Genomic DNA, 21,658 nt, shown 5'->3' with positions numbered 1-21,658 from the left:
AATGAGGCCTCCAGGCCTGTATACAGTAGTCTAGGTGTGGTCTGACCATTGCCTTACACAAGGGAATAATCACCTCCTTATCCCTGCTAGAAAAATTCCTATATATCATTGACAATACACCATGAGCTACTCTTGCAGCCCATCTGCACAGCTCAGAGAACTTCATATCTGCCTGCACAACCACCCCCAGGTCCCTTTCATTCTCTACCACTGTCAGTGTAGTAGGTTCTTATACCTCTCATGTTTGGGTCTTTTCATAAAAAAAAAAAAAAAAGCAAATGCCACTACTCACTGACAGGACACAATAATACCATGTTTCCATTTCTGACAGCTGCAGCCTAGATGCAGCAGCTTCTAGGCTTCCATATTAGCATAGTGCTGGCTACGAGCTCTTCAAAATCCATTATTATTTTTTTTGCCAAACAATATTTATTCCAGTAAAGAATTAAAATAAGTCTGCTGAGTTCAACATGCAAATATGAAAATAATATTTTATTTAAACACAGAGAAGACTGATGATATTTTAAGAAGTCGAGTAACACAGAGAAGTGTAACAGTGAATGGAAGTTACTATACCAGAAGCGATTACATTCTGCGAGTAGTGATTGAGTATAAATTAACTTCTTGGACTTAATTGATAACAAAAATCGCTGTTTTTTTTATTTATTTTTTTTTATTGTGCACTGTTATTATGAAACATTATTAGCACACTAATATTAAGGTGCCCTAGAAGAGCCAGGGAGGTAAATATCCATTACCCTATCTTGTTGTTGTTGTTATTTGATTTTTTAGGAGCATTAGCAACTAAGGCCATATTGCTCCGGAGATATGCGGTGGTCATTCCCTGACCTTTCCGCATCCTCTGTATTTGGTGGTCACAGGCTCGAACCCCGGTCTAATCAAGAAGCGTGTGCTACCTGCTGCTTCTGCCCACCTGGCTACGGAGGCACCATCCTATCTTGTATAGATGGTCACCGTTATGCTGATTTTTCTAGTTCAAAGTGTATTTTGTCCTGATCTTCATCCCCAAAAATCAAGTCACCCTAGCTGACTGGCGATGCAACAAACTCTATGATTTATGCACTGAGCTTCTACTCATTTTAATTGCAGTGTGAATTATTTTTAGATTTTCACCTAACCAGGTCAATAGATATGCTAAAACAGACCAGTTTTGTGGCCTCTGGTATCATCCAATCTTACCCTTACAGAACTTTTACCTGTGGGAGAGGGAAGAGCCATATGAAAAGCACAATTTACTCACACAGTCAATGTATGCAATATGCTCTGGTGCTTCACTGAAGTGGCTATAACAACAATACAAAATATACAGGAGTTTGAGTGAACCAGGATTTCCAGACACCGTAGTAATGCATTGAAACAAATGGAAGATAGTTTGAACATCTTTTGCAAACTTTTAGTCAATATTAAAATGCTAACATAAGTACACCGAAATCAAATAATAAAACATAACGTACTTTTCTATTTTGATCCTCCCTAAAACACAGCCAAATATATATACCATGCCAATAATGCATTTGCAATGATAATGTTTATAAGAAATTTTTTGCTTGGTCATACGTAGATGTAAAATACTATCCTTATATTTGCTGTACATAATTAACAATCACCCTCTATATGTAAATTGGTTAAAAAACAATGAAATTATCTACAGCACCAGGGTACTTGCATGTTAACACATTAAATTGCTGTGACAAAGGTCACAGAGCAGGTTACCATCTGAGTAACCTTTGCCACATAACAAAGTGAAGGAATCACCTTGATTGCTAACTGGAGGGGGGGGAGTGATCAGACAAAGACAATGTTCGGGGTAACAGAGGGAAGGGGACAGAAAGAGAAAAAACATTGGTAGGAATATATCTTCTACATCTGATTGTTTCTGCTATTCTATCGGACCAGTGCAAACTTCTGGGCCCCCTGTTTGCTGCTAGAACTAAAACTGTTGAAGTTGTTGTACCCTGATAAAGAAGGAAGAGGGTTTTGTGTGGGGGGGGGACAAAGGAGTATAACCAGAGGGATAATCTAAAGGAGGAAACTGGAGGAGGGACAGAGCAGGGAGGAAAGGCTGAACATACTGGATAAAAGAAGTCAATTGGGAAGAAGGAAGATTTTAGATTTTTCTTTTTTTCTCCCAGGTCAGTGCAGTAATTTTACACTGATTCATTAAAATGTTATAATAATAATGTTTTTTTTTTTTATTTAGTTTCATAATATAAGTGACTGAAAATTCTGATTTTCACATATTAAGTTCATAAGTTTATAATTCTGGTGTATATGGAAGTTGCTTTTCTTTTTTTTTATCATTAAAACTATGACTATTTTGAAAAATATACTGTTAGATTGTAACAAATAATTTTTTTATAAGCACGTAAAAAGTTGTATTCTCATTATTTTCCCACTCTTATAAAACAATAATGCAAATAAAATGAAAAGCAAATGCAAAGAAAAATTAAAGCAATGTTTAAGTAAAGTCTATATTTGTTTAACATGTTTTCACTGCCTCAGGAAATATGAAACCCTAACAGTTTTGTCTCCTCCTCGCCCCCAATACTGGCCTGTATCACTGAACACTGAATGTATCATTGCCACAATCTGCAACTCTATGCGAAGCATCCTTAAGTGTATTCAACTAAATGCATTTTGTGTAAATCTACTCAGGAAACATTCTGATTCTGTTTCTAAACTTTTGAATACTACTAACCTATTTATAAGTTCCTTGAAAAATTGTGAAGAGCAGGAGCAAAAAGCATTATTTTTTTTTTTATGTGAAATATATTTTTATATGTGCAATGGAAGCTCCTATACAACACAATACCAGAAGATTAAATGGTCACCTTTTCCACCTTGGTTATACTACATCCATAAGGTGTCCTCCTGGCATTTCAATAAGATATCTGCTACTCACCAAAAAGAGACTTTTGCATTTACTGAGCTCAAGGTTTTGATCATCATATGTAAAAGCTGTCTCCTAGTCACTGCCATATCAAGGGAAGGCAGTGACTTGTTACTTCTGAAAGAAGAAACTTGCTTCTCTTGAATTTTGTTACAGTACTTTAAACTTTGATTACAATGACCACTGCCAGTGATTAAAATGACACCTGGGTTCAGACAAGGAAAAAAAAAAATATATATATATATATATCAATCAATACAAATGAGAAGTTTATTTTAAATTTGCATTAGCATACAAATCAATCTCCTCAAATGAAAATCATTAACTATTCAAAATATCTGTTAAATTTCTTCCATTCTTCTATAGATTCATCTGGATTTGGTGTTCTTGGTAATAATCCTAAATTTACAAAATAAAAAAATAAAAAATTTAAGAATACAGAGTACGGTTTTAAACTTTCAATAAAATTTTAAACTTCTTTAATTTATCAAGTAGATTTAGAGCTGCTTGTTAAATAGAGAAGAGCAGATATATACATCACTATTTCTACTTAAATCTATTTTAACTTTTAATTCACCAAGGGTGTCAATTAGAAACTAGGATTGACATTCAAAACAGAAGACAAGGTAATTAACATATTTATTTACATGCTCTTCCCCACAACCATTAAGAAAAAAATACCATACAACAGTCATAATGATACAAAATATACATAAAGGTGAATTTGAAAAATGCACATATTAGCATTAGTAGAGGCATATGATGCAAGAAAGCAATCTTATGTAGCATCAGATAAAAAAAAAAAAAAACACATTTCAAATATCCATTCCCTCTAAACATTTGTCCAGTTCCTCCTTGAATTTATTTATTTAAGCTATCAACTTGCACAATGACAAATGGAAGTTTGTTCCAGCAATCAACTACCTGCTGGAGTTGATTGATCAACTACCTAGGGCAAATTTCCGCACAGCTATTCTATCTTTTCTAAATTTGAATTTATGCCCCATCAGGTTCATAATCTGAGCAAGAGGAAGAAACACATCAGAATTGAGCTTGCTCAACCCATTCAAAGCCTTATATACCTCAATCAGATCACTTTGCAGGTGCCTAGTCTCCAGACGCTGCAATTTGCAGAACTTAAGCCAACAGACAACACACATAAGGAGACAAACTGAAAAAGGATGAGTGCATGATAGATGTGTAAAAATTTGCTTTCAGCCAAAGAGTAACTGATTGCTAGAACACACTTAAATGTGATGTTGTGGAAGTGGATAGTTAGAACAAAATTAAGGAATCATTATACAAGTTATTATAAGGGATGATAAGCTTGCTTCCTTGTACATATCATTTGTCACTAATAATATTAATTGCAAAACCAATAAGCTGACACTGGAAGCAAGACTCAGGCCTATTTCTGCTTTGCAGTTTCCAAAAAGTGGAGCAACCAAACAGCAAGATCCACAGCGTCTCAACCATTCACAGCAAGCTTCATTTAAATATCTTTTGCATCTGTATTGCAAAAAGGGTATCCTCCATTTCGGCAGAGTATTTGGTGAACACAGATCCACAAGATCCCTGCGTGGCAATTCATGTTCATAGTTTACACATGGGCCCACTACATTCTGTGTATGACAGGGATATTATCTTTCTGAAACCAGTAATCACCTAGAATACCAAGGTAACTCAGGTGTAGTACAAAGCATGCCTTACAGAGTAACTGAAAAAAAAAAAAAAACCTATGTCCAACAAATGTTCACTACTCTACAAACCAATATTAGACAGTACCATGATTACAACCACGTTCATATAATATAATATCTACTCATGAATCACTGTAAGGATATGGTCCAGAATTCAGAGCAGCTTAGTGATAAATTTCATATGATCAGTGAAATCATTAAAGGCCACAACAAAAAGAATGATGAAAAAACAGGAAATGTAAATTATAGTGCAAGGAAGCCAGAGGCTTATGCTGCACCAGCCGAGAGAGAGAAGCAGAAGGGAATCACCAAGAGAGGTCCAGAATTCAGAAGAGAGAGAGAGAGAGAGAGAGAGAGAGAGAGAGAGAGAGAGAGAGAGAGAGAATGATGTACTGATGTTAGTGAACACAGTTAACATTAGTGGCTCTCTAGGTACTTCAGATTGCAACTTGATTATATTCTCTCTCTTTTTCATGGCCATTTTAAGCCTCAGGTAATTTGGAATTACAAGAATGCAGAATAGCACGCAGATCATACTATTTTGTATTCTTGATTTCTTTTCCTCTTTTCCATGTTTGGATTACTGTTTTAAATCTTCTGATTCTAAGGTTTGTTCAAATTGTATCAGCTCCTCATTCCATCCTAAAATCTTGTTCTTTATCTAAACAAAGGGTGTGCAACCTTTTTTTGCACAAACCCCAAAATTTAGATGACAATGACGTGTGACCCCTGTCAACTTGCCTAAAGAACAATATGAAAAATACTTCATTTATAGGTTTTGAATAATATTTATTATTTTTATACGATGAAGATGGTACACAGTATAAAGAATAGAAAAATAAAAAGAACTTATCTCTCACACATGCATTTAACGGCGCCTCAGTAGCCAGGTGGGCAGGAGTAGCAGTGCATAGCACACTTCTTGAATAGACCAGGGTTCGAGCCTGTGACCACCACATACGGAGGATGCGGAAAGGTCAGGGAATGACCACCACATATCCCCGGAGCAATATGGCCTTAGTTGCTAATGCTCCTAAAAACCAAATAACAAACAAACATGCATTTAACCAAGAATGTCACATCCATGAAACAGACTAAGAAGTTTCAATAACAAGAACATAATAGCCATCATAGGCAGAGGATAAGATCAGAAGGCTTATCCTGATTGTTAAATTACATTTTATTTATTGTATATTGTGTAGCATTGTAGGAACTACAATGGAGTGTCATGAAGGAGTGTTGCCAATTAACAAATTTTGGAAATAAGACTAAAACATTTATCATCTAGCATGACATTGTAGTTCCTACAATACGTAGTACTTTTATCATATTGTGTGATCACATTGATCTTGAGATAATTTTTCAATGGGATAAAGAAAACTGAATTAACTTCAATCTTTCTAAAACTCGGTCCTGTGTTATTCCTCACAAAAAAAGGAAGTTTACTGCTCCTATGTTTGTCTCCAGTGACACAGATTTCTAGACCTGATCACATATTGCTATTGGGGATTACCCTGACTTTAATCTCTTCTCTTCTTCTTCTCTCTCTCTCGGCATAAGCACATCACAAATATTCAAAAACCTTTTTTTTTTCTTTTTTTTTTTTAAATATTTGTGATGATTGAATATCTTGTTTTTCTGTATTGCACCTCTCAGCATTACTTTTCTTCTAAACAGCTACTGACACTGTACAAATCTAATCTGCTTTGCCATGGAATGTTGTTCCTACATCTGGGGGTGGTACTCCAAATACCTGTATTTTGCACCTAGATTAAGTTGCCTTCCACTGACTTGCTTGCACTATATCGCAGACACAAATTACTAAATCTCCAACCATGTCTGGTTTTATTTTCCACGTTCTTATATGCCCCCAGGGGCTGACATCTGGTGAGTATTGGGCTTGGCACACCCAGGGTCCTGAGCTGGATATCATCATTCTTCTCTTTCTTGGTGATTCTCTCTCTCTCTCTCTCTCTCTCTCTCTCTCTCTCTCTCTCTCTCTCTCTCTCTCTCTCTCTCTCTCTCTCTCTCTCTCTCTCTCTCTCTCTCTCTCTCTCGGCTGGTGCAGCATAAGCCTCAGGCTTCCTTGCACTATAATTTACATTTCCTGTTTTTTCACCATTCTTTTTGTTGTGGTCTTTAATGATTTCACTGATCATATGAAATTTATCACTAAGCTGCTCTGAATTCTGGACCATATCCTTACAGTGATTCATGAGTAGATATTATATTATATGAACGTGGTTGTAATCATGGTACTGTCTAATATTGGTTTGTAGAGTAGTGAACATTTGTTGGACATAGGTTTTTTTTTTTTTCAGTTACTCTGTAAGGCATGCTTTGTACTACACCTGAGTTACCTTGGTATTCTAGGTGATTACTGGTTTCAGAAAGATAATATCCCTGTCATACACAGAATGTAGTGGGCCCATGTGTAAACTATGAACATGAATTGCCACGCAGGGATCTTGTGGATCTGTGTTCACCAAATACTCTGCCGAAATGGAGGATACCCTTGTTGCAATACAGATGCAAAAGATATTTAAATTTTAAATGAAGCTTGCTGTGAATGGTTGAGACGCTGTGGATCTTGCTGTTTGGTTGCTCCACTTTTTGGAAACTGCAAAGCAGAAATAGGCCTGAGTCTTGCTTCCAGTGTCAGCTTATTGGTTTTGCAATTAATATTATTAGGTGACAAATGATATGTACAAGGAAGTAAGCTTATCATATCCCTTATAATAACTTGTCTAATGATTCCTTAATTTTGTTCTAACTATCCACTTCCACAACATCACATTGAAGTGTGTTCTAGCAATCAGTTACTCTTTGGCTGAAAGCAAATTTTTACACATCTATCATGCAACTCATCCTTTTTCAGTTTATGTCTCCTTATGTGTGTTGTCTGAAGAGTAAGGATGCCATTAGCATTTAGCTATTCATTCTATTCTAAGCCTTAAAAACGTCAATCAGGTGCTGCAGTTTCCAGAACTGAAGTCTGTCATGGTAAGAATGCACTCTCAGTCATTGACTGATCTTATTACTATTCTCTTCATCCTTTTAAATACCTCCACATCCTTCTAAAAATGAGGCTTCCAGACACCTATATGCAGTACCCAGGATGTGACCTAACCATTGCTTTATACAATGGGAATAATCATCTTTTTATTCTTGCTGGCAAAATTCCTGTATATAATTGACAGAACTAATGAGTTGTTCTAGTAGCCACCTGCACTGCTCAGACTACTTAATGTACTGTACAATTACACCTGGATCTCTTTAGTTCTCCACCACCTTGAGTGTGGTACCTCCCAAGTGCTATGTTATTCTGGAGTTACTGCTGTCCATGTGCAGTACCTTGCAATTATCAATGTTAAACTTCAATTGGCACTTCTAAGCATGTCTGCTTAATTTTTATAGGTTTTGCTACAGTAGTATGCCTTGAGAGAGAGAGAGAAGCAGAAGTGAATCACCAAGAAAGAGAAGAATGATGATATCCAGCTCAGGACCCTGGGTATGCCAAGCCCAATACTCACCAGATGTCAGCCCCTGGAGGCATATAAGAACTTGGAAAATAAAACCAGACATGGTTCGAGATTTAGTAATTTGTGTCTGCGACACAGTGCAAGTAAGTCAGTGGAAGGCAACTTAATCTAGGTATTTGGAGTACCATCCCCAGATGTAGGAACAACATTCCATGGCAAAACAGATTAGATTTGTACAGTGTCAGTAGCTGTTTAGAAGAAAAGTAATACTGAGAGAGGTGCAATACAGAAAAACAAGATATTCAATCATCACAAATATTTAAAAAAAAAAAAAAAAAAAAAAAAGGTTTTGAATATTTGTGATGTGCTTATGCCGAGAGAGAGAGAGAGAGAGAAGAGAAGAAGAAGAGATTAAAGTCAGGGTAATCCCCAATAGCAATATGTGATCAGGTCTAGAAATCTGAGTGTCACTGGAGACAAACATAGGAGCAGTAGACTTCCTTTTTTGTGAGGAATAACACAGGACCGAGTTTTAGAAAGATTGAAGTTAATTGAGTTTTCTTTTATCCCATTGAAAAATTATCTCAAGATCAATGTGATCACACAATATGATAAAAGTACTACGTATTGTAGGAACTATAATGTCATGCTAGATGTTAAATGTTTTAGTCTTATTTCCAAAATTCGTTAATTGGCAACACTCCTTCATGACACTCCATCGTAGTTCCTACAATGCTACACAATATTATCCTCTGCCTATGATGGCTATTATTATATTCTTGTTATTGAAACACTTCTTAGTCTGTTTCATGGATGTGACATTCTTGGTTAAATGCATGTTTGCTTGTTATTTGGTTTTTAGGAGCATTAGCAACTAAGACCATATTTTTCCAGGGATATGTGGTGGTCATTCCCTGACCTTTCCGCATCCTCCATATGTGGTGGTCACGGGCTCGAACCCCGGTCTATTCAAGAAGTGTGCTACACACTGCTGCTCCTGCCCACCTGGCTATGGAGGCGCTGTTAAATGTATGTGTGAGAGATAAGTTCTTTTTATTTTTCTATTCTTTATACTGTTCCATCTTCATTGTATAAAAATAATAAATACTATTCAAAACCTATAAATGAAGTACTTTTCATATTATTCTTTAGGCAAGTTGACAGGGGTCGCACATCATTGTCATCTAAATTTTGGGGGTTGAGTAGAAAAAGGTTGCACACCCCTTGTTTAGATAAAGAACAAGATTTTAGGATGGAATGAGGAACTGATACGATCTGAACAAACCTTAGAATCAGAAGATTTAAAACAGTAATCCAAACATAGAAAAGAGGAACAGAAATCAAGAATACAAAATAGTATGATCTGCGTGCTATTCTGCATTCTTGTAATTCCAAATTACCTGAGGCTTAAAATGGCCATGAAAAAGAGAGAGAGACTCCACTAGAGAAGAGACTATAATCAAGTTGCAATCTGAAGTACCTAGAGAGCCACTAATGTTAACTGTGTTCACTAACAGCAGTTCAACTTTGAAGTGCTGTTGATAAGGAAAAGGTCAGGAGTGTTGATTGTGTGATTTGGATTGTCTAGTATTCTGCTAGATAGATGAATAAATTGTGTAAGTGCATTATTAATCACAAAATCCTAAACTTCTCAATAGCTGGGTCTATCTAACTAGAAAAATCGAAATCAGATGGAGCTGTGAACATTCAAAATCACCAACAAAATTTACCTCACTCTTAGGTAGGTTAGACTGGAGAAAGTAGAGCTTCAAAGAAGGAAGTCAAAAGAGTTCAGTGGAACCGGTAGAAAAATAGAGGCAACAGATGAATTTGACAAAATCAGGTAGAGAGAGATTTTAAGCCAGAGGAGATGCCAGATTAGGAAGTCTCTGATGAGGAATATCAAAGGATAGACAGGATAGGAAGGAAGGAGGGGTTATGCTATTAGTTAAAAAACACATAAAATCCAAGGAAGTGAAACCAGTCGACATCGATGGACAGGGCAGTGTCGAATCAGTTTGGTGTGACATAAGCATAGATAAATCAAAATTGAGAGTAGGAGTGTGCTATAGGCCTAATGACTCTGATGAGTATAATAAGATACTGTACAGAGAAATAGAATGGGCCAGTAAATCAGAGAGTCTTATAATGGGGGATTTTAATTTCCCAGATATTGACTGGAATTTGTGGGTTGGTCACTCACACACTAGCAAGGCTTTTGTGGATTTATTGGATGATTGTTTTCTACACCAGCATGTTCAGGAGGCAACTAGAGGGAGTAATACTCTTGATCTGATTATCAGTAGTGATTCTTCATGCATTAAGAATCTGCAGATAAAGGAACCACTAGGTGGCAGTGATCACAGTGTGCTGAAGTGGGATTTACTCAAGGAGGTAACTACCATCAGAGGTAAAGGGAAGGGTTTTTGCTTTCGTAAAGGCGACTATGATGGTCTGAGACAGTATTTAAATTCTATACAGTGGGACCAACTGATGATGTTACCAACAGCAAATTCAAAATGGGAAGCATTCAAGGAACTAATCTTGGAAGCTACCAGGCTTTACATACCAACCAAGAAATATTGTTCAAGGTTCAGGCCTAAATGGTTGTCAGATGAACTAATGAGACATATGGCAGAGAAGAAAAATGCATGGGATACATACAAATTAATGGGTGACATGGAAGCCTATGACAGATATAAATTGTCTGTAACCAAGTCACAAAGGAGATTAGGCAGGCAAAGGCAGATTATGAGAAATCCTTGGCAAAGGATGCAAAGAAAAACAGAAAAGAGTTCTTTACCTATTTAAACTCAAGAAGGAAAGGGATGAATCAGATTGGTCCACTGGATGTTGATGGTTGAACAGTTGACTTTATTACAGACTAGCTTATATCTGTCATAGGCTTCTGTGTCGCCTGATAATTTGACGCATCCCATGCATTTTCTTTCTCTGCCACAAGTCTCATTAATTCATCCGACATCCATTTAGGCCCGAACCTTGAACAGTATTTCTTAGTTGGTATGAAAAGCCTAGTAGCCTCCAAAATTAAGCCGCTGAAGGCTTCTCATTTAGAATCCTCCGTTGGTAACATCATCAGTTGATCCCACTCTATAGAATTTAAAAACTGTCTGAGACCTCTGTAGTCACCTTTACAAAAACACTTCCCTTTACCCTTGATTGTAGTTACATCTTTAAGTAACTCCCACATCAGTACACTGTGATCACTCTTACCTAGTGGTTCCTTAATCTGTAGATTCCTAATGCATGCATCATCACTGCTCATAATCAGATCAAGGGTATTACTCCCTCTGGTTGCCCCTCGAATATGTGGCTGTAGAAAACGATCCTCCAATAAATCCACAAATGTCTGGCTAGCATGCAAGTGACCAACCCACAAGTTCCAGTCAATATCTGCAAAGTTAAATTCCCGCATTACAAGACATTCTAATTTACTGGCCCATTCTATTTCTCTGCACAACTGCTCATTGTACTCATCAGCATCATTAGGCCTATAACATACTCCTACTCTCATTTTCCCTTTCACAGTGTTTATGTCACACCAAACAAACTCAACATTGCACTGTCCACCCATGTTAACTGGATGCACTTCCTTAGATTTTATGTATTTCTTAACTAGCAGAAGAACTCCTCCTCCCTTCCTACCATGTCTGGCCTTTCTGTACACATTGTACTCCCCAAATTCCAATTCCACAATGCTTATATCTGTGTGACACCATGTCTCTGATATCCGAACAATATCTGCCTTTGATGTCTTGATCAGCACTTCAAATTCATCAATTTTATTTACTATACTTCTAGCATTAGTGTACATGCAAGTATACATTCACTTGTTCTTACTCTTAGTTACCCTAACACAGCCCATGTATTTACTTGTTCCATGATGACTCCCAGCAGCTCTTGAAATCCCCAGCAACTTGCTCTCTAGGCTGCTGCTCATTTGAGGTGTATAAGGCCTTGAATGGGCTGAGCACGTTGAATTCTGATGGGATCCTTCCACTTGTTCAGATTACGAACCTAAGGGGGCATAAATTCAAATTAAGAAAAGACAGATGTAGATTAGATGTGCGGAAATTTGCCTTTAGCCAGCGGGTGGTTAATTGCTGAAACAAACTTCCATCTGTTGTTGTGGAAGTTGACAGGTTAAATAAATTTAAGGAGGAACTGGACAGGAATTTGGAGGGAATGGTGTGATTTTTTTTTTTTTTTTTTTTGGCTGATGCTGCATAAGCTCATACACTTGCTTTCTTGCATCAAATGCCACTGCTACTACTACAATAGAAGCAGTTCAAGAATCACTTTCGCTTCTGCCTGTAGCTACCGTTAATCTTTTAGTCTGTGAATCCTCCCAAACTAGCAGTTTTCCGACCCACCTAACACTGCCTTGATAGCATCAGCAAATATTCTTGCACCCTTTCTATTTAAGTGTATCCCATCTCTGTAGAAGCAGTCTCTCCTGTTAGCAAGCACAGACCACGATGAAAAAAATTCTACTCCCTGAGCCTTGCATAATCTCTCCAGGGCCGAATTGATTGACAAGGCTCTGATCATATACTCTCTACTATCATGCCTGGGCAGAATTGCAGACACTTTCAAATTTAACCCTAACTCACGAACATTTTTTCAGCATTGACCTGTACTTGTTAAGTAAATCTGCAGATCTCCTACTCTTAAGGTCATTAGTGCCAATGTGTACAACAATATCACCTTTTGTGACCTTAAAAGATGATATCTGCTCTACAATGTCATCAAGCTTTGCCCCTGGCAGACACAGGTGGAAAAGGACATTTGTCCTGTTCCACCTATCCTTTTTGCATACTATATTGTCCGCCTCTCTGACAATAGAGTCACCGACAATAACTAGTTTCTGTGGGACCAGTGCATTCTGCCTTGGAGATTGCCGCTGTGTTGCCTGATGCACAGGAGTGAGCTCTGGCATTGAGTTGGGCAGCTGAGAGCTTGATGGGCCCCTCATAGTAATTTCTTCGTGGGATTTTACCCTACACCTCAAACTCTCATAGATGCCCATCAGAATGCCGAGTTGGTGCTTAATTTCTTCACAGTCTCTGCACCTAGCACACACAAAGACTAGATCATGTCCTGTTCTAGACAGGTCTGCAAACATTTCACATTTTGCTCATTGTTTTAGACTGTGATGCATGGTAGAATCGACCCCCTTCGGTTCTCCCGAAGGGGGTCGATTCTACCATGCATCACAGTCTAAAAGCCACAGCACTCTGGCTATTCTATGAACGCTGCTTTGCTGCTCTAGTGTGGATCATGATTCCATTTAAGTATAATTTAATTAACAATGAAATTTAATAAGATTAATAAATTTTATTGATAATACTATACTAATCTAACAGATTTCTAATACACTGCTATGTATTTCGCTATCTAGTTTTACATTAAACCTTATGATATTCCGTATCGTATAACAATGGTGGCAAATTACAAACGTAAAATCTACGGATACTAAATATTAACTTTCAAAATCGCTATCTAAATTAAAAATAAACCATGGAGTTGGCTAGAACTATAGAGCTACTTACAGAAAATAATTTAGTATAACAATTAAGTCAATAAAACAACTAAATATAAATGAAAACTTTGTGTTCACTGGAGCTGCAAAAATCTTGACCAATATGGTAGTCCAGAAATGTTGATGATGATCACATGCTACAATAATGGAAAATCAGAATAAATCACTGAAAGTAGTTTCTAAACTGTTTTCACTTGCTTGTGAATCCTCATTTGTGTGGAAGAATGTTCAATAACATGTTGCCACCTTTGCCACCCCCCCCCAACATATTGATAGAAGCCCACATTAATGTGTCTCTGTCTGTCTGTCTGTCTGTCTGTCTCTCTCTCTCTCTCTCTCTCTCTCTCTCTCTCTCTCTCTCTCTCTCTCTCTCTCTCTGTCTGTCTCATAGAAACTTTTCACTTGATAAATTCATGACTTCCCAAAAACTTCTTAATTAATTTCACAAATATATCAGTTCCAATCCCAATGATGTCCATTTCCACCTACAATATGCCAAAACCTACTTAGATTTTCTGACAGAATCTTAATTATCAGTTGCCTCAACCACAACTCACCTTATTTATTCAGATCATTCATGCTATGTTTCCTTTCACTTTAGGTAGTTCTTATGTATAACTCACTCATCTCTTGCTACTATCATTCTCAAATTCCTCTGTTGCCTCTACTGTTCTTCCAATTTACAAATCACCTGGAACTCTGACTCTCTTCAAACTTGACTTTCTCCAGTCTACCTTTCTTAACAGTGAATTTTTTTTTTTTTTTTTTTTGTAATTTTAATGTTCACAACTCCAGTTGGCTTCAATTTTCTAGCACATGAACTAATTAGTAATAGCAAATGCTTCAGCATTTGCTATTACTAATGAGCTTATGCTATTTGTTACTAGAATACTAGCCAATCCTAATCACTCCTTGCCAACCGGGCTAGCCAGGTGGGTAAAGTGCCTGTCTGGTAACCCAAAGGTTGCGGGTTCGATTCCCGCCTCGGGCTTGGATCAAAGTACTGCAAAAACCTTGGGAGGTGCATTATGGCCACAGAAGCCTATGCGCCAACAACTACCAAAAAAAAAAAAAAAAATCACTCCTAACATTCTTGATCTTTAACAGAACAACAGCTCTTTAAAATAAACAGTTAATGTTAGTGGTCCACTAGATTCTTCATATCACAACCTGGTGATGGTCTCTTCTCCAATGGAACCTCTCCTCCCCTCATAGACATTCTCTTGTGCCATTTGAATTGCAAAGCTACAAAATGGGGATTTGCACAGTTCTTCTTTTTCTTGGTTGAATCATTGATTTAAATCTTCCGATACTAAATTTTACTCGGGTCACATTAAGGCTGTTCAAGATAAGAACATTGAATCTAAATATCTAGCTTCAATATCTGATTATGAAACTTGCAAAAAGTGTAAAAAAAAAAAAAAAAAAAATATTAATCAATCTAAACTCAATTTTGAACATTCTAAGAATAGGAAACTTGCTTCTTGTACAAATGGTAATCATGCCATCCCATCTGTGGCCAAAGCTATTGGCCTCTATCCATCCATATCCCTCTATTATATTATGATGGTTCTATTGCATCCTACTTTTCCTCTAACTCTTGGAAAATTGCCTTCTATAATACCATATGCACCTTCCATTCACTGCCTCCCATGGCCTTCCAATAGAAGGACATTAGAAGAATCCTGACTAATCTTGATGCAAGACATTGATGGTTCTTGATAGTTCTAACTTTTTCTAAAAGTTTTCTTTAGTTTTGTGTCCCCTTTTTTACAGGATATTTTTTTCCCCTCTGCCTGGAAATTTGCTCGTACCAGTCAATTCCTAAAAGCAGAAGGGGAAAAAAATACCTTGTAAAAAAGGTGATGCAAAACTGAAGAAAACTTTTGGAACAAGTTAGAGAGAACCATCAATATCTTTCATCAAGATTGGTCAGGTTTCTTCTAATGTCATTTCAAAGTTATTGAGAATCCATCTACTGCAAAATCTTACACTATATTGAAACCTTCCACATGATTCTGATCAATGATCACCAGTGTCAATTCTGTCAGTTATTGATCTACTGGTGATATCTCAGCTCATGTTACTCATCTTTTAGAAAATTTGATAGAATGGTTTGTTGAAACTTAGACAGTTGCTCTTGACATTTCTAAGACTTTTGACTGTTTGACATAAAAGGTCTTCTAAACAAGCTTACATCTTTCTTATAATTTATTTTCTATTTTTTGCAACTTGGTTGTCAGGTTTCTCTCTGCCTGCTCACTACAGGAAAGTAAGTGACTCTCTGCCTTCTAACCCCTCAAATAATATTTGTATTCCCCAAAAGTCTGAAATTCTGTTCTTTATCTCGTTATTTTCCTCCTGTATATTAATGACCTACTTCCTGACTGGAAATCCCAACTGTAGTTTTGCTAATGACAGCATATTATATTCCACCCTCCAGTTTGAGAAAATCCCTGTTCTGCACTAAACATATTCAATTTCTGGGATATACACTACCAATTCCTTAAATGTAATCTCCAGTGGGTCAAATAAAACAACTTCAATCATCCTAAAACTCAGTTCTGCCTCATTTCTTAAAAAAAAAAGGATCTACTGCTTCCATGCAGACCTTAGGTAGCACTCAGATTTTTAGATAAGATCACATATCTTTATTAAGGATAAACCTGACTTCTTACTTCTCTTGACATTAGCATATCACAAATATTGCTTAATCTCTGCAGTAGTTTTTAGATCTAAATAGCTACTAACTCTGTACTAATCTCAAACCTGCCCTACAATGGAATATTTTTTCTGCACCTAAGGCAGTGGTTTTCAACCTTTTTTTAATAACAGCACCCTAAGTAATTTATTTTATTTTGGTACCCCTACTCAATTTTCTGCCTGTTAGATCTGTTTCTCTCTCTGTATATATCCATATATATATAAAATATTAAAAAATATGTTATATGATATTTACTACAATAATATAATTATAAAAATTACATTTCATGTACAAATCATATATACATATATACAGTATATAATTTTATTCTTTATATAGAGGTACTAAGTAAACATCAATTATAGATCACCACAAAATTAAAAAGATACTGTACACCTTTTTATAATGAAATAATAATAAGTTTTAAGTAACTTAAACCCAAATTACGTGGCACCCCTGGAATGTTGTTGCAGCGCCCTAAGATGCTGTGGCACACTGGTTGAAAACCACTGATCTAAGGTGATGTTCCCAAAACTCTTAGACTGTATCCAAAAGAGAGCAGTTAGGTTAATTAATGACATGACACTTACAAACTCTGTCTCAGAGACATTCAGTTTCTGCTACATGCCTTTTCTATAAATATTTCCATGTGCATTGTCCTTCTGAATTGGCATCTGTAATTTTGCCTTTCTCTTTCACACCAGTCTGAACATGTGTTTCATCTTGTTGATATCCATTATCCAACTCCAAACTCACAAGACTAACCTTTGCACTTTCTCATTTAAAATCCTTCTACTTTTGTTATTTAGAACAGTCTCCCTTCTCATGCATTTCCAGAAAATACAACCTGGAAAATTCAATGTCAACAAGTATCGTCTGTCTTCTCAAATTTTAATTTGAGAAAAAAAAAAAAATTCTTTAGACCTGAATTTAAATTACCATGTTTCTTATACTTCTCAATGCTAATCTACTATTAAAGTGATTTTTTTTAAAAAGATTATCAAAAACATAATTCTCATCATGAAATTTTTCTCATAGAAAGTAAATTATTCAACCAGTGCCAATTCATCTAATACAGGCCTGACCCACATGTGGATTATTTTTTGCGGCCCACAAGATGATTTTTATACTACTGACTACATCAGTGGGAAATCATTCACTATCTGCATTAGGCACAATAAATAACGAGAAATATAATACTAGACCAGCTGTACTTTCCCAAATCCCAACCACTCCTTCCCTTCTTTGAACCACATTGCATCACGGAAATGCCAGGAAGGGAGAACTCGGTCCTGAACAGTATTCGTATCTTCTCACGCCAGTTGAGTGAGCTACTCGATAGATACAAGTGGAGAGAAAATTGGACATCTCAAAAGGAATAAAAAGTTTTTTAGAAAAGTATTTCTAGCAGAAAAGGTTTAAATAAGTAAGCGTTGTCAGCTTCAGGAAGGAAAATCGTTTTGAATATTTTCATTAGATTCTTTTTAATTGCGTTAAATTGATTTTTAATTGTGTTAAATTGGTTTTTAATTATTTTTTACTCTAATGTAAGTTTTTCGATTTTTTCGTTTTAATTTCTGGAGAGTATCATATGGAAGTGTTCTACATACTATATTGAGGTAAACTCCTCTTATTATTTTACAAAGAAGTAATTAGTGTAGATGCACTTGATGTCATTAAATATCTATAAAATATTAATTAATAGATTTATTTTTGACCTTACAGAATGAATTTAAAAAAAAGAAAAATTTCAGAAGAAAACAGACAATTCAGTGACCATTGGGAAGACGATTACTTCTTCAAAGTACAGAACTCCAGATAACGTTTGATTTGCAGAGAGATAGTCACTGTATTTAAGGAATACAATGTTAAAAGACACCATACAATGTTAAAAGGCACCATGAAACGAATCATGGTGAGTATGTGAAATTCAATAAAAAATTGAAAAAACGTTAAGTTGGCTGTGCATCGAATGGGGAATTGGTGAAAGAATACTTGGAAGCCATTATAAAAGATGTTTTGCCTGATAAAAGTAATATATTTTCAAGCATAAGTCTGTCGCTTCAAACAAGGTCATTGCATTAATGATATTTCAGCAGAAATAGTAGTGACTTTGCGAGATCGGATTCAAGAATTCAAAGCTTATTCTTTAGCATTCGACAAAAGTAAAGATATTTCAGACACATCTCAACTTGCAGTATTTATTCGTGGAGTTAATGATTCTTTCCAAGTGAAAGAAGAAATGTTAAACCTTTTAAGCTTGAAAAACACCACTAAAGGCGAGATGTTTTCCAAGCCATAAAAAAGGTTTGTCCGACAATAGTTTGCATTTAGAGGTGTTTTCTGGATTAAGATGGAGCACCGGCTATGATAGGGAAAAATAAAGGAGCTGTAAAGTTGTTTATGAATGAGTTGGATGCAAGAACCATTAAAACCAGTGATGTATACACTTTTTGATATATCAGTTTGTCACACACTGTTTGATACATCAGCAAAATTTATGCACTCACGTGTCGTCTATGAACCATGTCATGGATGTGATTATAAAAACAGTAAACTACATCAATCGCATGCACTTGAACATTGCCAGTTTAAGGAATTCCTGAACGAATTATGTTCCGAATATAGTGACATCATGTATTTTACCAATGTAAGATGGCTGAGTCATCTAAAATGTTTAAAACGATTTTTTGAGTTACGGAAAGAAATCAAAATTTTTATAAACAAGAAGAAAGTACCAGTTTCTGAATTAAATGATGAAGAGTGGTTGTCGGACCTACGTTTTTTGGTAAATAAAAAAAAAAAATAACCAACTAAACAAGGAGTTGCAGGGGCAAGATAATTTAATTACAGATGCCTGTAATCACATCAAAGCATTCCAAATGAAATTACTGTTGTTTGAGCGCCAATGCTCAACATTTTTTATTGTTAAACGACATCAAAAATTGTCATCATAGGAATTTCTCAAAGTACACCAATGAAATAAAAAACTTTCAGCAGCATTTGATAGCCATTTCTCGGCACAAAATATGATGAATGAAGTGTTTGAGATATTTTGTTCTCCATTTTATGTTGACGTTTCCACTGTCCTGGAAACTCTGCAAACAAAAGTAACTGATTTACAGTGCAATAATGAATTAAAACACATTCACGCCGCAGCACCAAAAATCAACATTTACAACACACGTGACAGCGGAAAAGTATCCCAATTAAGATTTTTTGCACAAAAAATTGTCAGTGCCTTCAGATCCACATATGTTGGTGAAACTTTCTTTTCAAAAATGAAATTTATTAAAAGTAAATCTTGAGCTTCAATAACAGATGAAAATCTAGAAAATCAATTAAGATGTGCAACTACCAATATTGAAGTAGATTTTAAAAAATTGAGTGATCACAAAGAAAAGCAAATATCTCATTGATGTAAATATATAATAAAAATGAATGAATAAAATAAATTTTTATGGCATTTGATTCTTTATTTTTAAAAGATTGTTTTATTTTATGTGTGGCCCGTGGAAAATTGTAGTTCATCAAGGTGGCCTGCAGAATGATTTGGGTTGGCCAGGCCTGATCTAATAGCAGCAGCTTTTTGGGACTACATTTTCATGTCAGTCTAAGGAGGGACATATTATAATATGTCCCTCCTAATCCTAAAAGAAGCAAACTTTTCAAGTTTTTGGAAAACACTACCCATCACATGACAGCAAATTCTCAAACACCAAATGGTATTCCTGCGAGAAATGTAATTTCTATGGCATCTACCAGGAAAAAAAACATTGTTAAAATGGCTTCTTTATTGGAAAAAAGTATTTGGTGCCATTTTATAAATTCAAGTAAATTCAGTGACAAGTGCATAAAGTGACCTTTGTACATGCTACAAAAAAAGATCCACAAAGCACATATCAAATTACAATTTGCGTAAATATATTGAGAGGTACGTTGGACTTTTTCCTCGTGCTATTATCTGCATGAGGAAAGAGTCCACATTGTTCCCACATCACTGATGGGAGTGTAACCTGCCTTTTGGCAAAGCCCATAAGACAGGTTGCACTGCCATCAGTGATGCCAAGTCTGCATACATCTGTAGCCATGAGTTGAAAATGCCCTGAACAACAGTCTGGCATATTTTCCGGAAGCATTTACTTTTGAAATGCTTGCAAATTGCAATTATTATGGATTAAAACTGAACAAAAAATGCAAGCAAAGTGAATTTTGCTCTTTACTTTCACGAGAAAGTTGAAAATGATTATGGCATGTTTTCGATGGTAGGGTACCTTTCACTTTAGTATGAAATTCAGGCGAAGGCAGATTATGAGAAATCTTTGGCAAATAATGCAAAGAACAACAGCAAAGAGTTCTTTATTTATGTAAACTAAAGAAGGAAAGGGGTGAATCAGATTGGTCCACTTAACATAGATGGTTTGACTACTGATGATCATGCTCAGGTAGCTGATAAACCGAATGAGCATTTTGCATCTAAATTCGCACGAGGAGTTATTCAATGAGGGGAATGCCAGACGTTTATCAAACTCTAACAGGGAACTAAGTGATTTTGTTATAATCAACAATTTCTCCTATATTTATTATAGGAGAAATTGTTGAAGTTAAACATAACGAAGGCATCTGGAATGGTTGGGATCTGGCCAGTTATATTAAAGAAGGCAGCAAAGGGAGTAAACAAACCCTTAGACATAATTATGAAAGCTTCCTTGGACTCAAGGGAAGGTCCCCGTGGACTGAAGATGTGCAAATGTGTCCCCAATTCACAAAGGGGGATCAAAGGGTGACAGGTAATTACAGACCTGTTAGTCACTGGTTAAGGAAGCGATGCAGGATCATCTAGACAAAACTGCAGTTATAGTTCAAACACAGCATGAGTTTGTTAAGGGGAAGTCTTGTATGACAAATTTGATAGGATACTATGATGTGGTCATAAAGGAACTGGATGCAAAGAATAATTTTGATATCATATAATTGGATTTTAGAAAAGCTTTTGATACTGTGACACATGGAAGACTACTGTACAAATTCAAATTGGAGCAGTATGGCATTAAGGGCCAGTTGCTACAATGGATAAAAGATGGTTGAATGGGAGAAGACAGAGAGTGGTTATCAATGGATACTGGTCTTCATGGACTAATGTTATTGTTGGAGTGCCCCAGGGTTCGGTGTTGGGCACATTGTTGTTTTTGTTATTTATCATTGATATTGATGAAGGTGTATCAGAGTTAATATCTAAGTTTGCAGACGATACAAAGGTTGGCAGGGTTGTTAATGACGGTAATGAAAGTACACTAC

At 36.1% G+C, this 21,658-nt stretch overlaps 1 protein-coding gene across 1 annotated transcript in view; it reads right to left on the bottom strand.

Annotated features, from left to right (window-relative positions):
* Positions 1-3,157: 3,157 nt before the first annotated feature.
* The window catches only part of mRpS18A (mitochondrial ribosomal protein S18A), a 51,475-nt gene continuing 32,974 nt past the window's right edge, over positions 3,158-21,658 (bottom strand). The window contains exon 4 of the mRNA XM_090370762.1: positions 3,158-3,310. Coding sequence (XP_090226888.1) covers positions 3,237-3,310 — 74 coding nt within the window. The 3' untranslated portion in view covers positions 3,158-3,236. The remainder of the gene's footprint in view (positions 3,311-21,658) is intronic.

The sequence above is a fragment of the Mastigoproctus giganteus genome, chromosome 3 (assembly GCF_048544385.1).
Source record: "Mastigoproctus giganteus isolate SK-2022 chromosome 3, ASM4854438v1, whole genome shotgun sequence".
Taxonomy (NCBI): Eukaryota; Metazoa; Arthropoda; class Arachnida; order Uropygi; family Thelyphonidae; genus Mastigoproctus; species Mastigoproctus giganteus.
Note: the sequence above shows the minus strand (reverse complement) of the source record. Positions and strands in the feature narration are given on the sequence as shown.